The sequence below is a fragment of the Pristis pectinata genome, chromosome 12 (genome assembly GCF_009764475.1).
Source record: "Pristis pectinata isolate sPriPec2 chromosome 12, sPriPec2.1.pri, whole genome shotgun sequence".
Classification (NCBI taxonomy): domain Eukaryota; kingdom Metazoa; phylum Chordata; class Chondrichthyes; order Rhinopristiformes; family Pristidae; genus Pristis; species Pristis pectinata.
Window position 1 is genome coordinate 4038582 of NC_067416.1, and position 15318 is coordinate 4053899.

The following is a 15318-nucleotide window of genomic DNA, read 5'->3' on the forward strand; positions in this document are numbered from 1 at the left end:
GGTTTACAAGGATGTTGCCAGGACTTGAAGGACTGAGTCATAGGGAGAGGTTGGACAGGCTGGGATTTTACTCCTTGGAGCATAGGAGGCTGAGAGGTGATCTTATAGAGGTGTATAACATCATGAGGGGCATGGATAGGGTGAATGCACACAGTCTGTTTCCCAGGGTTGGGGAATCAAGAGCTAGAGGGCACAGGTTTAAGGTGAGAGGGGAGAGATTTAATAAGAACTTGAGGGGCAACATTTTTTACACAAAAGGTTGGTTTCTAAGTGGAACGAGCTGCCAGAGGAAATGGTTGGGGCGGGTGCAATAACAACCTATAAAAGACAGTTGGACAGGTACACGGATGGGAAAGGTTTAGAAGGTTATGGGCCAAACGCTGGCAAATGGGACTAGCTTGGTCAGCATGGACCAGTTGGGCCGAAGGGCCTGTTTCCGCACTGTATGACTCTACGACACTATGACTATCTACAGACCACTTGACTGGCTCTACATCCAACACCTTATACATACCATCACCGGACCACCAGCAGCTGCAGTGGGCACCATCTACAAGGTGCCCTGCAGTTACTCACCCAGCTTACTGCACCTCCCAAACCCAGGACCTTTATCACCCAGAAGGACCAGGGCAGCAGGTGTCAGGGAACGCCACCCCCTGCAGGTTGCCCTCCTAACTGCACCTCATGTATTCAACATCTCTGGAAATCCCTCCCTAATAGCATGGTGGCACCACCTCAGTCTTCTTCTAGTTCTGAGGCAGTCTGTCGGATCGAGGATGGTAAGATCAGGGCAGGAGGTACAGAAGCCTGAAGTCCCACACCACCAGGTTCAGGAACAGCGACTTCCCTTCAACCATTCGGTTCTTGAACCAACGTGCACAACCCTAATCATTACCTCAGTACAGCAACACTGGGACCACTTTACACTACAATGCGCTTTTATTTAGTTTACTTTTATTTATTTTTCCATCCTCCCCGATGGTAGTAACGTGAAGAGGGCATGTCCCAGGTGGTGAGGGTCCTTAGTGATGGATGCCGCCTTCTTGAGGCACCACCTCATGACGATGTCCTCAGTGGTGGGAAGGGTTGTGCCCGTGATGGAGCTGGCTGTGTCTACAACCCTCTGCAGCCTCTTTCGATCCTGTGCATTGGAGCCTCCATACCAGGCGGTGATGCAACCAGTCAGAATGTTCTCCACTGTACATCTGTAGAAATTTGCAAGGGTCTTTGGTGACATACCAAATCTCCTCAAACTCCTAATGAAGTAGAGCTGCTGGCATGCCTTCTTCATGATTGCATCAGTGTGTTGGGCCCAGGATAGATCCTCTGAGATGTTGACGCCCAGGAACTTGAAGCTGCTCACCCTTTCCACCGTTGACCCCTCAATGAGGACACGTGTGTGTTCTCCTGACTTCCCCTTCCTGAAGTCCACAGTCAGTTCCTTGGTCTTGCTGACGTTGAGTGTGAGGTTGTTGTTGCGACACCACTCAACCAGCCGATCTATCTCACTCCTGTACACCTCCTCGTCGCCAACTGAGATTCTGCCAACAACAGTGGTGTCATCGGCGAATTTATAGATGGTGTTTGATCTGTGCCTAGCCACACAGTCATGTAGAGAGAGTAGAGCAGTGGGCTCAGCACTGAAGGAGCCTGAAGACCCACACTCAATGATTCAGGAACAGCTTCTTCCCCTCCACTGTCAGCTTCCTGAATAGTCCATGAACCCAGGAATAGAACCTCGTTATTCCTTTTTTTTCCACTATTTATTTATTTTTGTAATTTATAGTAATTTTATGCCTTTACATTGTACTGTTGCCGCAGAACAACAAACCGCGTCAGATAAGTCAGTGATAATTGGGTTGTAGACTCAGCCAGCTCCATCACGGGCACAACCCTCCCCACCATCGAGGACACCTTCAAGAGGCGGTGCATCAAGAAGGCGGCATCCATCACTAAGGACCCTCACTACCCGGACATGCCCTCTTCTCGTTATCAATCGGGAGAAGGTACAGGAGCCTGAAGACCCACACTCAACGATTCAGGAACAGCTTCTTCCCCTCCGCCATCAGATTTCTGAAAGGTCCATGAACCCATGAACACTGCCTCATTCTTCCTTTTTTTGCACTATTGACTTAGTTTTGTAATTTATAATCATTTCTATGTCTTGCACTGTACGGTTGCCACAAAACAACACATTTCACAACATATGTCAGTGATAATAAACCTGATTCTGACCATTCTCCAAAAACGTTGCTGCCAATCATCCTGTAAGCCACCTCTTTATTCATTACTTTGCTGCTGCAAGCAAGTTTTTCATTGTACCTGTACCTCACCGCACTTATGCACATGGCAATAAAATTCAACAGCAGTCCTCTGGACATTGTTTTGATTTTATGGCTAATTGCATGGTCAACTCTTCCATATTTGTACTTGTTTCGTTAATTGCTGCAAGTTCCTGCTGGCATGAGGCCATAATCTCTAACACTTCAACCACGAGTTAAGCAATTATCAGGTTATCTGTATCAGAACGTCTTTATCTCCTTGTTTGTGCTCAGGGTCAACTCACAGAGCAGTGTTGGCACAACCCCACGTTCTCACATTGATGCTAACCAGATGTCCAGGCATCGATCCGATGAGCAGCAAACAGTCTGCTGGGGGAAGTCAGCATGATTGATCGGATGACTCTGCCCACCACACTTCCTTCATTCTGCTACTCACTACAGTCCAGAGCCTTAGCTCTTGCATGTGCTCGTGGTTACTTTACCATGTACCCACTGCCTGTGGCTCGCTACGGTAAATAATCCAGCATCCGATTGCTCGCTAAAGAGTTATGAGGATGTTGCCGGGACTCGAGGGAGGGAGTTATGGAGAGAGGTTGAACAGGGTAGGACTTTATTCATTGGAGTGTAGGCAAATGAGGGCTGATCTTTTAGATGTGTATAAAATCATAAGGGCCATAGATAGGGTGAATGCACTCAGTTTTTCCCAGGGTTGGGGAATCAAGAACCAGAGGACATAGGTTTAAGGTGAGGGGGAGAGATTTAATAGGAACCTGAGGGGCAACTTTTTCACCCAGAGAGTGGTCAGTATGTGGAACGAGCTGCCAGAGGAAGTGGTTGAGGCAGGTACATTAACAACTTGGACAGGAACATGGAAAGGAAAGGTTTGGAGGGATGTGGGCAAAACTCACCCACATTTATCGATGCACCATAGAAACCACCCTATCCGGATGCATCACGGCTTGGTACGGCAACTGCTCTGCCCAGGACCGCCAGAAACTGCAGAGAGTTGTGGACACAGCCCAGCACATCACGGAAACCAGCCTCCCCTCCATGGAATCTGTCTATACCTCTTGCTGCCTTGGTGAAGCAGCCAGCATAATCAAAGACCCCACCCACCCGGGTCATTCTCTCTTCTCCCCTCTCCCATCAGGCAGAAGATACAGGAGCCTGAGAGCACATACCACCAGGCTCAAGGACAGTTTCTACCCCACTGTGATAAGACTATTGAACGGTTCCCTTATACAATGAGATGGACTCTTGACCTCACAATCTACCTTGTTGTGACCTTCCCCCACTTCCCCCTCCCCCCTCCCCCTCCCCCTCTTTCCCCCTCCCCCTCTTTCCCCCTCTTCCCCCCTCCCCCCTCTCCCCTCCCCCCCCTCCCCCTCCCCCTCCCCTCCTCCCCCTCCCCCTTCCCCCCTCCCCCCTCCCCTTATTGTCTTATTGTCTACCTGCACTGCACTTCCCTGTAGCTGTGACACTTTACTCTGTATTCTGTTATTGTTTTTACCCTGTACTACCTCAATGTGCCGCGTAATGAATTGATCTGTATGAACCATATGCAAGACAAGTTTTATGCTGTACCTTGGTACAAGTGACAATAATAAACCAACTCCAAATGCAGGCAAATGGGACTAGCTTAGATGGGAATCTTGGTTGGCATGGATCAGATGGGCCAAAGGGTCTGTTTCTGTGCTGTATGATTCCGAGTCTAAATCCTGAGTTCAACACCTGGCTCACTCATTGGTCCAGAATGTAAACCAGGGTCCTGAGTGCAAATGAGGGGTGTGGCCAGAGCTGGGGTCCGGACTGTGGGCCAGATGTGTGGCTGAAGCCGGGGTGGGAGTCCTGAACACCTGGGGTCAGGGGTCTTAGTTTATATCCCACTCCCTTTAAACTCACCAGATGTATTGTTGTGCTGTGTGACGTGTTAAGGAAGTGAAATAAAACCGTGTTTGGAGTAACATCCAATAGTCCGGAATGTCTGCTGCTCCAGCACAATCAAAGTTCATAAAATGCCGGATTCTTGGAGTTTCACAGGGCTCCTTAACACTGGCAGAGAATCACAGAGTCATACAGCACGGAAACAGGCCCTTTGGCCCAACTGGTCCATGCCAACCAAGATGCCCATCCAAGCTAGTCCCATTTGCCCACTTTTGGCCCATATCCCTCTAAACCTTTCCTATCCATGTACCTGTCCAAGTACCTTTTAAATATTGGTATTGTAATGTACCTGCCTCAAGCACTTCCTCTGGCAGCTCATTCCATATACAGACCACTCTTTGGGTGAAAATATTGCCCCTCAGGTTCCTATTAAATCTCCCCCCCTCACCTTAAACCTGTGCCCTCTAGTTTTTGATTCCCCAACCCTCGGGAAAAATCAAGTGTCTTTACCAGATCTATGCCCCTGATGATTTTATACACCTCTATAAGGTCACCCCACAGTCTCCTGAACTCCAGTGAATGCCTGAAAGTTGCCAAGACCTCAGTGTTGCTTGTGTTCCAACTCACACTGAGCCCCACACCTATCAGGCTCTGAACAGTCCATCCCCACACCAGACTCACCCACCCCCGCCCAAACCAACCCCCATCACAGTAACCACATCCCCACCCACCTCACCACCAAAGCCCATCCTCATATCCTAGTTCACAGTGACCCCACCAACACATCCCATCCCACTCTCCCCTACCCAACCCCACCCTGGTCTATTCCAGCACTCCCAACAAGTAGTTACTGGGTCACGTTCTTGGGGGTGGCAGTGAGGGGTTTGTGAGGAACAGAGCGAAGCCCTCCGCCTGGACTGAGACCAAGAGGAGGATGTAATGATTTGTATTCCATTGCATTGTCCGTGTGCACAGCTTAAAGACCATGTACCCCTCGGGGGGGGGGGGCGGGGGTCGCAGGTTGGTGTGGGGGGGAGTGTTGGGAAACTGCTTGGTGAATAAGCCCATTGTCTGTCCACGTTTCCAGATCAGACCTTTCGTTGGAAGAACACACGGGCAGCTGTCAGCTTGAAACATTCCATGGACACATTCCACAGTCATAGCACGGAAACAAGCCCTTTGGCCCATCAAGTCCATGCCAACCATAAGGCCCCCATTTATAATCACCCTACAGCAATGTCATTTTATTCTCCCCACAATCCTATCAACTCCCCCCATATACTACCAACCACCCACACACTAAGGACAATTTCCAACAGGCAATTAACCCACCGACCCGCACATCGTTGGGATGTGGGAGGAAACCGGAGCACCCGGGGGAAACCCACACGGTTACAGGGAGAATGCACAAATTCCACACAGACAGCGCCAGAGGTCAGGATCAAACCCGGGTCACTGGAGCTGTGAGGCAGCAGCTCTGCCCGCTGGTTCCAAAGATCATGGTGTGGCTTTTCTCTGTACCTAACCTGTGTTGTCCCTGCCCTGGGAGTGTGTGATGGGACGGTGTAGAGGGAGCTTCACTCTGTATCTAACCCGTGCGGTCCCTGCCCTGGGAGTGTGTGATGGGACAGTGTGAGGAAGCTTCACTCTGTATCTAACCTATGGAAGTCCTCGATTTTTGACACTAGCTTCGTCTTCTACCTCATGTAGATGGTTTCAAAATATTATGAAGTACACAGACCTTCCTGAGATCAGAGGCAACCTGAAATTTGCCCGGTTGTTTGTTGCTCATCTGAGGTTAATGACCCCAGTATATCAGTCCTGGGCTGAGTCACACAGGCTGCTTTGAATTTGACTGCCCAACAATTAACTGTTGTAAACAGTTGAACTTCCATTTCCTAGACCAGTGAGCAAGGCAGGGCAGGGTGGGGACTGATTTCAGTCGACTTGAAGAGCTGACAGAACAACAAACACAGCCACCCAACTCATTACAGGCAGTCCCCGGGTTACGACAGCATTCTGTCCCTGACCCGAACTGTCCGTAAGTGGGAAATAAACGGACACAGTGTGTGGGAGAGGGTCACAGAAACAGTGGTGAGGGGGAAGCGAGAAGGCACGGGAAGAGCGGCCTCACTGACTCAGTGAGTGAGTCTGCTCAGTGCTCCCGGCTCTGCTCGGCTCCACCCACCCCCGACTTTTGAGGCTCGGGAGAGATTATGGGGAAATGCCCCGTTCCCACCCAGCAGAAGGTACCTGCAGCCCCGCAGCAGCTGGTAAATCCGTCCCCATCCTTCCCGCCGGTCTCCCAAACACTCGCTCGTATGTACAGGGGGTCCACAACCCAGAGACGATCTGTACTGTATTTAAAATTGGTTTCATTTTATAACTTGTACAATCCCAAACCCCAATCATCTCCTCATCACACGAGTTACTCAGTGACTGCCTCAGTGAGACAAGGCATTCCCCAGTACAGTGTCCGAATTAACATGTAGCAGTGCACACTGCACAATGGACTGGACACTGTGTTCCAATGAGTCTGGGGACTAATTTAAGAGGTGCACGCCAGTCTTGTTGTTGGTGTTACGAAGAATTGCATCCCTGAGTAGAAGTCCCAACAGCAATGCTAATCGCAGTAGAGGATTAGTTGCTTTAGTGATGTGGATTAATGGGTAAATACTTGGCCAATTAATGATGTCCTAGCCAACATTAGACTGCACCTGGAGTATTGTGTACAGTTCTGGTCCCCACACTACAGGAAGGATGTTGTAGCGATAGGGAGAGTGCAGAAGGGATTCTTCAGGATGTCGCCTGGAACGGAGGGCTGTGGTTATAAGGAGACATTGGATAGGCTGAGCTTATTCTCACTGAACTTCCATTTCCTAGATCAGCGAGCAACGCAGGGCAGGGTGGGGACTGATTTTAGTCAGCTTTAAGAGCTGACAGAACCACAAACATGGCCACCCAGCTCATTACAGGCAGTCCCCGGGTTACGAGGTTGAGGTGTGACCTCACAGAGGTTTACAAAATTATTAGGGGTATAGATGCAATACATAGTCAGTCTTTTCCCCAGGGTAGGGGAGTCTAAAACTAGAAGGCACAGGTTTAAGGTGAGAGGGAAGAAACTTAAAGGAGATCAGAGGGGCAAGTCTTTCACACAGAAGGTGATGAATATCTGGAACAAGCTGCCAGAGGAAGTGGTGGAGGCAGATACAACGGTTAAAGGGCATTTGAACAGGTTCTTGGATAGGAAAGGTGTAGAGGGAGAAAGGCCTAAGTGGGGAAAATGGGATTAACATTACAGTCGGCATGGACAAGTTGGGCCAATAGGGCCCGTTTCTGTGGTGTACAGCTCCAGGAGAATCGGCTGCTGTGAATTGCTTCTACTGTATAGGTGAGTGATAGAATCCAGGAGTTGATGGGAATGTGGGGAGAGTAAAATAGGATTAGTGGATAATTGGCAATAGATGAGTGGTCAATGGTCAGCATGGACTCAGTGGGCCGAAGGGCCTGTTTCCATGCCGTGTCTCTCTACGACTCTTCTACCAATTCCAAAATACTCACGAAAGACAGGCTCACCCTGTGGTAGAACATTCAAGATGAAAGGATGCCATTTTACTCCTCCACAAATTCACATATTACACACCCTCGTGTTGCACTACAAATTATTTGCTTCTGGGCAAGGGCCAAGAGTGCACAAAATCTGCCACTCCCTGCACACCACACCTAACCCCAGAAATAATCATTACCTGTTAGTCCATGTACAAACTCATTGATTAGATTCCAGTCTATAACTCACTTCCCGTTATCTGTTATTCTATATCACGCCCTCAATTAGATCCCAGCCTGTAACTCACTCCCAGGGATCTGTTATTCTATATATAAACCCCCCAAATCCCTCGATTAGATCCCAACCAGTAACTGACTCCCAAGTATCCGTATTTGATATATAAACCCCCTGAACCTCTCGATTAAGATTCCAGCTTGTAACCCACTCCTGGGGATTTGTTATTCAACATTTAGACCCCTCAAACAGATCTCAGTCTATAACTCACTCCCAGGTATCTATGATTCTGTATATGAACACCCCAAACCCTTTGGTTAGATCCCAGCCTGTAACTTACTCCCGGGTATTGGCTGTTGTACATGAAAACACCATCCCCCAAGCTGTGTGACACTCTTCGGAACAGAAGCCTATGCGGTAGGGCAAGCCCTCAGAACATCCTGGAGAGGGAGGGGAACCAGTCTGAGCTTCGGGTGAATGGTCCTTTGGACTGCACTGCAGGTGGGTGAGAAGCCAGGCAGCCCCTTGTATCAGCCCCACACCGTCACCCCCATGAGGAGGAGGGTCGAGGACAGAGGTACAACAGCAGAGAAAAATAATTAGTCACGTCACCACGCATTAGTGTGAAAGTCTGCTTTACTCTGCGCACATCGCTTGAATCTAATTTACAAGAGGTTATGTCAAAAGACAAGCATACCATCCCAAAGAAATAGTGTCCCATGTGGGTAAACAGCTTACTATTATTGATAAAAAATATATAATAACACCATTCGCGATATTTGCAGTGGAAGGTGTAGATACAACCCAAGAATACAATTAGAACCTACTCTACAGGCATTGGGTAATGGAAGCAAAGCATGCAATATAATACGTGAAAGACACAGTGGAAATATTACCCCAAAATAATTCAGTAAAGGGACATCCCAAGTGTTCTGGAGAGTCACCTGGGTGATGGGATGTCAACTTTCCAGGGACTCCATCAATTAGGCATGACTCTCCAGGACAAGGTTACTGCAAGCGTTGTGTTTGGGCCAGAGAAACTAGGGGTAATAAATAAAGTAGAATTAGCATTCATTTTTTTTGAACATTTTAATTGTTTGTAAGATGCACTGTAATCCAATCAGGCAGTGTTTCCATTACAATTGGTCACAGGGAGGTGGGTGATCCCAGAATGGAAGGAGAATGACGGGGGCGGGGCAATTGGAGGTCATGCGATGAGATCTCCTCCCCAGTTAAGGGAACGTAGAGGGACTCGGAACTGGGGAGTTAGGACAGGGAGCGTTAATCTTCTGCAGGGAGGGTCTAGCCCATTGCAAATAACGCTCTTGATGGATGTCAGGCTGCTGTAGTGTTCCCACAGCCATCTGCACACCCTGGGAAAATCCACCCTCCCATCCTCCCCAAGAACATTAACACGCACCCTTGTCCCCTACGCAGCTCCCCATCATCACAGATTCAGTAATACCCCCACACACAGGCACAAAGAGTTTTTGACCTTCTAGACCCCACATACCTTTCTCGGTCCTACAATATTTAACTTTCAAACTAATACATATCGGACGACAAAAGTATCACAAAGAGGAAGAGAAGTGCAGGCAGATGGGGCTAGCTTGGTGGGCACCATTGTCGGCATGGACCAGTTAGGCTGAAGGGCCTGCTTCTGTGCTGTATTACTCTATGACTACGAAAACAAAGCACCATATGGGTTCCGTGCTGTGTGAATCAATCCTTATTGATCATTTATTGGAACCCAATGAGTGCACAGAAGGAAGCGATCTCCTGTCTCCCATTGGCTCCGAGCCCTCAGGAAGGGAACAGTACCAGGGTGGGCAAAGTGTGCCCCATCTATGGAATGTCCCAAGGATCAGGGAGAGCAATCTGAGGAAGGAGAAAACTCCACATCCAACAACCTACGAAAGAGAGTTGACTGAGGCTCCAACCGCAGAGCAAGACCCCACAAAACCACCCTAGTTCCTGTTGGTTGGTCTGCAATAGAGCACGTCGCCAAGTTAGGGCCGAGTCTTTCCAATTCTCTGCCCCAAAGATTTCAGGTGGCTGCTCACAGTACTGATAGACCTCTGGTAATCCAGGGGTGTGGGCAGCAGGTGGGAAAGAGGCCATGGGGTAATTTTCTTCCCAAAAATTTATTTTTGGCCTTGTTAGCAAATATGGCCCATCTATAATTGCCCAGAAGTGGAGAGGCCCCATTCATGAGTCAACTACATGGCTCTGGGTGTCTGTAAGGTTTGCAGATTCCCTTCCCTGCAAACTACAGGAGTTTTTACGGTAATCTTGTTACATGATGCTAAGAATGGTTACAGGATAGAAAGAGGCCATTGGGCCTATCAAGTCTACAGCAGCTTGGAAGACCACTCTCGCAGCCTCTCCAGGAGCCCTGCCTTTTTTTTTAAAATTCCTTTCAAATACTTAACCAGTTTCCTTTCGAAAACCACAAGTGAATCGGCGCACACTGACCACCTGCCCGACCACTCAATGGGTAAAACTGCACTTCCTCCAGTCACTTTTGCTTCTTTTGCCAGTGACCTCCATTCGCCATCCCCTCGTTCCTGACCCCTCCACCAATGGGAATGTTCCCTTTACATGCCATACCCTTCCATGATTTTAAACCCCTCCGTCAGAGCCCCTTTTCCCAGGAGAACCACAGCTCACCTTCTACAGTCTACTTACTTGACTAACATCTCTGCTATTATCTTATTCCCCTCCCACCCTCTCTAAAGGCTCTATCTCAGCTTTGTCTCAGAACTGGACACAGTATGCCAATATATGCCCCATTGGAAGGGGAGGGGAAAAGGTCCTGCCCTAAGTTGTGGTTTACACACATGCTCTTGGACTGAGGAAGTTCACCACCCCATTATCAGAGCGATATTCTCTTCACAAACACGAGCTGATCTGCATTAAACCAGGGGGAAGAGCTGGTGATTGCAGGTGACAGAGGCAAGGAGTGTGAAAGTTGGACCACTTGGATCACTGATTTAAGTGTGACTTTTCCTATTCCTAAAGAAGCCCAGTGTAATGTTGGGATACTGGGCTAGAACACAGCTGTATCAACAGCTGGAGCTAGGAGGTTCCTTCATGAAAGAGATATTCATTCTTACACCACATTCTGAGACCATTAGTTCATACCCAGCATGTTGTTTGGAATTGCAATTTTATCCATTAAATGGATGCATTTTGGATACATTCCAATATGTAACACACTTCCAAATATCTGCTGTACTAAATACAACCTAGTCCAACTGTTCAATTATATTCCAACTAGTAACTCACTCCTGGGTATCTGTTATTCCAAATATAAACTCCCAATCCTTTCAAATATATTCCAGCCCATAACCAACCCCTGGGTATCAGTTATTCTACACGCAAACCCCCAAAGCACAGAGACCAGCCTCTTCTCCATGGACTCTGTCTACACTTCTCTCTGCCTCGGTAAAGCAGCCAGCATTATCAAAGACCCCACCCACCCCGGACATTCTCCCTTCTCCCCTCACCCATCGGGCAGAAGATACAAAAGCCTGAAAGCACGTACCACCAGGCTCAAGGACAACTTCTACCCCGCTGTTCTAAGACTATTGACCAGTGCCCTTGTACGATAAGATGGGCTCTTGACCTCACAAACTACCTCATTATGACCCTGCAACTTATTGTCTGCCTGCACTGCACTTTCTCGGTAGCTGTGACACTTTATTCTGCATTCCGTATTGTTTTCCCTTGAACTACCTTAATGCACTGTGTAATGAATTGACCTGTATGAACAGTATGCAAGACCTTCACCTCACCCTCACCTTCCTAACCCCCACCAAAGGCTGGTGAAACCTTTATCCTACACCTACCCACCCTCTCATTCGACACAACCACCTACCTACCCACACCCTCCAAAGCCTTATGACTATGACCTCCACCATCGAAGAGTTTCAGGCGCATAATAGAAGCACCCCACCTGCTTGTTCCCCTCCAAGTCACACACCATTCCAACTTGGAAATATCTCATTCCTTCATCATCACTGGGTCTAACCCCTGGAACTCCATCCCCAACAGCACTGTGGGAGCACCTTCACCAAGAGGGGCTGCAGTGGTTCAAGGAGGCGGCTCCCCCCACCTTCTCAAGGGGCTATTAGAGATGGGCAATAAATGCTGAAACCCACATCCATAAAAAGGTCTCCCTGAATTCCCACACCTCCTTGGAGCGATGGAGGATGAGGGGGGACCTGATAGAGGTGTATCAGATGATGAGAGGTATTGATCGTGTGGATAGTCAAGAGGCTTTTTCCCAGGGCTGAAATGGTTGCCACAAGAGGACACAGGTTTAAGGTGCTGGGGAGTAGGTACAGAGGAGATGTCAGGGGTAAGTTTTTTTACTCAGAGAGTGGTGAGTGCATGGAATGGGCTGCTGGTAACAGTGGCGGAGGTGGATACGATAGGGTCTTTTAAGAGACTTTTGGATAGGTACATGGAGCTTAGAAAAATAGAGGGCTATGGGTAAGCCTAGTAATTTCTAAGGTAGGGACATGTTCGGCACAGCTTTGTGGGCCGAAGGGCCTGAATTGTGTTGTAGGTTTTTCTCTATGTTTCTATCTCCAATTCCTATCCATCCAACTTTTCCCTCTGCCCAGAAACCCTTCCATTGTACCCAAGTCCATTCCAATGACTCCTTCAGAGGCTGCAGCCCGTGTTGGGAAGACTTCCACCCCGACGGTGGAACCCTTCCCAACAATGAGCCTCTAACCTGTGCGCCTCAGTATCTGAGGCTCCTACCAACCCACACCACTTTAATTAGGTACGCAGACATATAATCTGAGTTTAAAACAAGCGATATTTAGCAACATTTCACCCTGCAATCTGCTACCACAAATCCAGGCTAGCACTATGACAGTCAGACAACCAGATTAGACAGGTGATTACATTGCTGGTCGGTCTAAACTTGAAAATAACAGCCAGCTTCCCTGCGGCTGCAATACACTGACAGTAACACCCTTTCCTTTGGATAGAATTATAGAGCCTCTCATCTCACAGAAACAAAGGAATGTTAAACACAAGCAGTTCCAAAACTTGTACAGTAGAAATATTTTGCATGCCAACAAGTCGCATAGAAGTCTGTCTGTCTGTCTCTCTCTCGCTTTACAACACAGTGGCAAATTCAGCTTGTCAAAAGGAAATTAATTCAGCTCCCAATATTTCTGTGGAATGTTGCAGGCCATTTGAGGGAGGGGGGAACGGGGTGGGGGGGGGGAGGGGGAGGGGGAGGAGGAGGGGGTGGGGGCAGTGGTGAGAGAAGGCTGGGAAGGGTGAACTTAAACCTTTTGCCAAATGTCATGCAGGAATGTCAGTCAGGAATCATTTAACTCTGAGCCTCGGTGGGAGATGGGGCAGAAGGGGAGAATTTATAATCTAATCCACAGACCAACATCTGGGGCTCTCTCTCTCTCTCACACACACACACACACACTAGTTGCTTAAGGTAATAATCCATACGGAGTTTTCTCCTCTTCAACTGAAGAAAACAAAATTCCAATTGCCTATTCTCCTTTTGGTTGAATTCCTCTTTAAATCTTCTCTTCCTCTGGGGATTGCTTCCATTCCCTCCGTCCCCAGTTTGAGAAATCTCCCGGGTCAAGTGCTTGAGCAAAACAGAAGCCAAGATAGCCACTTGGTTTGTGTCGGTCGGGGGTGGGATGGCACAGAATCCAAAGCTCAGGGTCTCTGAGGAGAGCCAGTGCTAAATGACCGACTGCTCGCCACGACACCTCTTGCAGAAGCAGTAGAGAGCGGAGATCAGGTAGAGCAGGGTACAGAGGCAGACGAAGACAGTGGCGCTCAGGTAGACCTTGTAAGGACAGTGGTAGCTGTAGGCGGGCAGGTCGCAGAAGCTCTTCTCCCGCGTCTTGCTGCCAATGAGGCAGGAAGCCACCAGGTAGAGGACAGTAGCCAGTCCATCGTGCAGGGCGTTTGTCAGAGTCCAGCGTTCTGCTCCCAGCAGGGGCACCAGCTCGCTTTTGCCCAGTAGGGTGAGGAAGAAGAGGGCTAAGGTGGTGAGCCAGAATAGGACAGCCACGAACACCACATAGTGCAAGCTCCCGTCGTACTTGCTCACCGCGATGGCCACCCAGACCACAGTGCCCAGGATCAGCTGCAGGACCCTCAGCACCCCCAGCACACTCCTCAGGAACTCCCTCCGGAGGGACAACGACAACACTTTGCTGGACTGAGGGGGCATGACGTTTTACCGGAGAGGCTTCCCGCTAAAAGGTGCAGCAGACGCTCAGACACACACACACACACACGGGCTGTCGTGATTCCGCTTCCTGTGCCTTCCCTCGCTCTGCTCCAGGCTGCAGCCCCTCTCAAACTTACTCTTCCTTCTTCACAAAGTATTTCCTTTCCAAACTCACACCTAATCCCTCAGCATTTTATTATCCTGAACTTTTTTTTAATTTTCTGAGGGGTTTTTGTTAGCCATTTCCTTCAGAAACTAATTTATTTTGCAAAACGCAAACTTCTAGACGTTTTGTTTTTCTAAACTTTTAATGTTCTACATTGCTATTTTTGTTTCTGAACCTCCCTGTCTTTTGAATAGTCACTTCCTTTCAAAGCCGTTATTTCCTCTTCAAAGCTTTTTTTTAGATCTCTAAACGTTTCCTGATCGTTCTTACTTTTCTAAGTTATTTTTTTTATTTTAACTTTCTTTTTGGCGAGTTTTCTACTATTGTGAACTAGAATTTGTCGTTCTAAACTATTTTTTTCTTTAACCATCTCTTTTTCTCAACAAAGTTTAAAATGTCCTTATTTTCTCTTTTTTTCAGCTTTTTCTGTTTTCGCCCCTTCAGTCTCCCTTTATCAGCTTATTCACTCTTCTTGCCTCCATTCTGATCTTTTTGGTAGGGTTTAAAGAAAACTTTTTATAACTCAGTGGCTACCACATTTGTGAAGTCTACCTCTCCCCAGTGTGAGACATTGATAGGTTGTTCACAAATCCTTAAAAGTTACAGAACAAACAGATTTCCCAATCTGGGACACCACCAGGCTAGGTGGGGACATCACAGTGAGACGGTGGGTGAGGAGATAGCTGGTGAGCAGGGATTCAGTCTGTGGGGAGACGGTGGGTGAATGGCAGGTCAGGACAGGGAGATGAAGACCATGGACTGCCTCTTGCACGACCATAGACTTGTCTCTGTGGGTTTTTTGCACTTGTTTTTACACAATCTTTTTATTCTCTTCACTATCTTGTATAATTTATGTTCTGTGTGTTGTCTGAAGCCTGTGATGCTGCTGCAAGCAAGTTTTTCATTGTACCTGTACCTCACCGCACTTGTGCACACGGCAATGAATTCGGTTCAACTTGATAGAATTGGCACT

General features: G+C 48.2%; 1 protein-coding gene across 1 annotated transcript; it reads right to left on the reverse strand.

The window, feature by feature from the left end:
- Positions 1-5000: 5000 nt before the first annotated feature.
- Positions 5001-14403, reverse strand: marveld1 (MARVEL domain containing 1). The gene has a single exon (XM_052027815.1). The coding sequence runs from the start codon at positions 14177-14179 to the stop codon at positions 13682-13684; it is 498 nt and encodes a 165-aa protein (XP_051883775.1). The 5' UTR covers positions 14180-14403; the 3' UTR covers positions 5001-13681.
- Between the last annotated feature and the right edge of the window lie 915 nt (positions 14404-15318).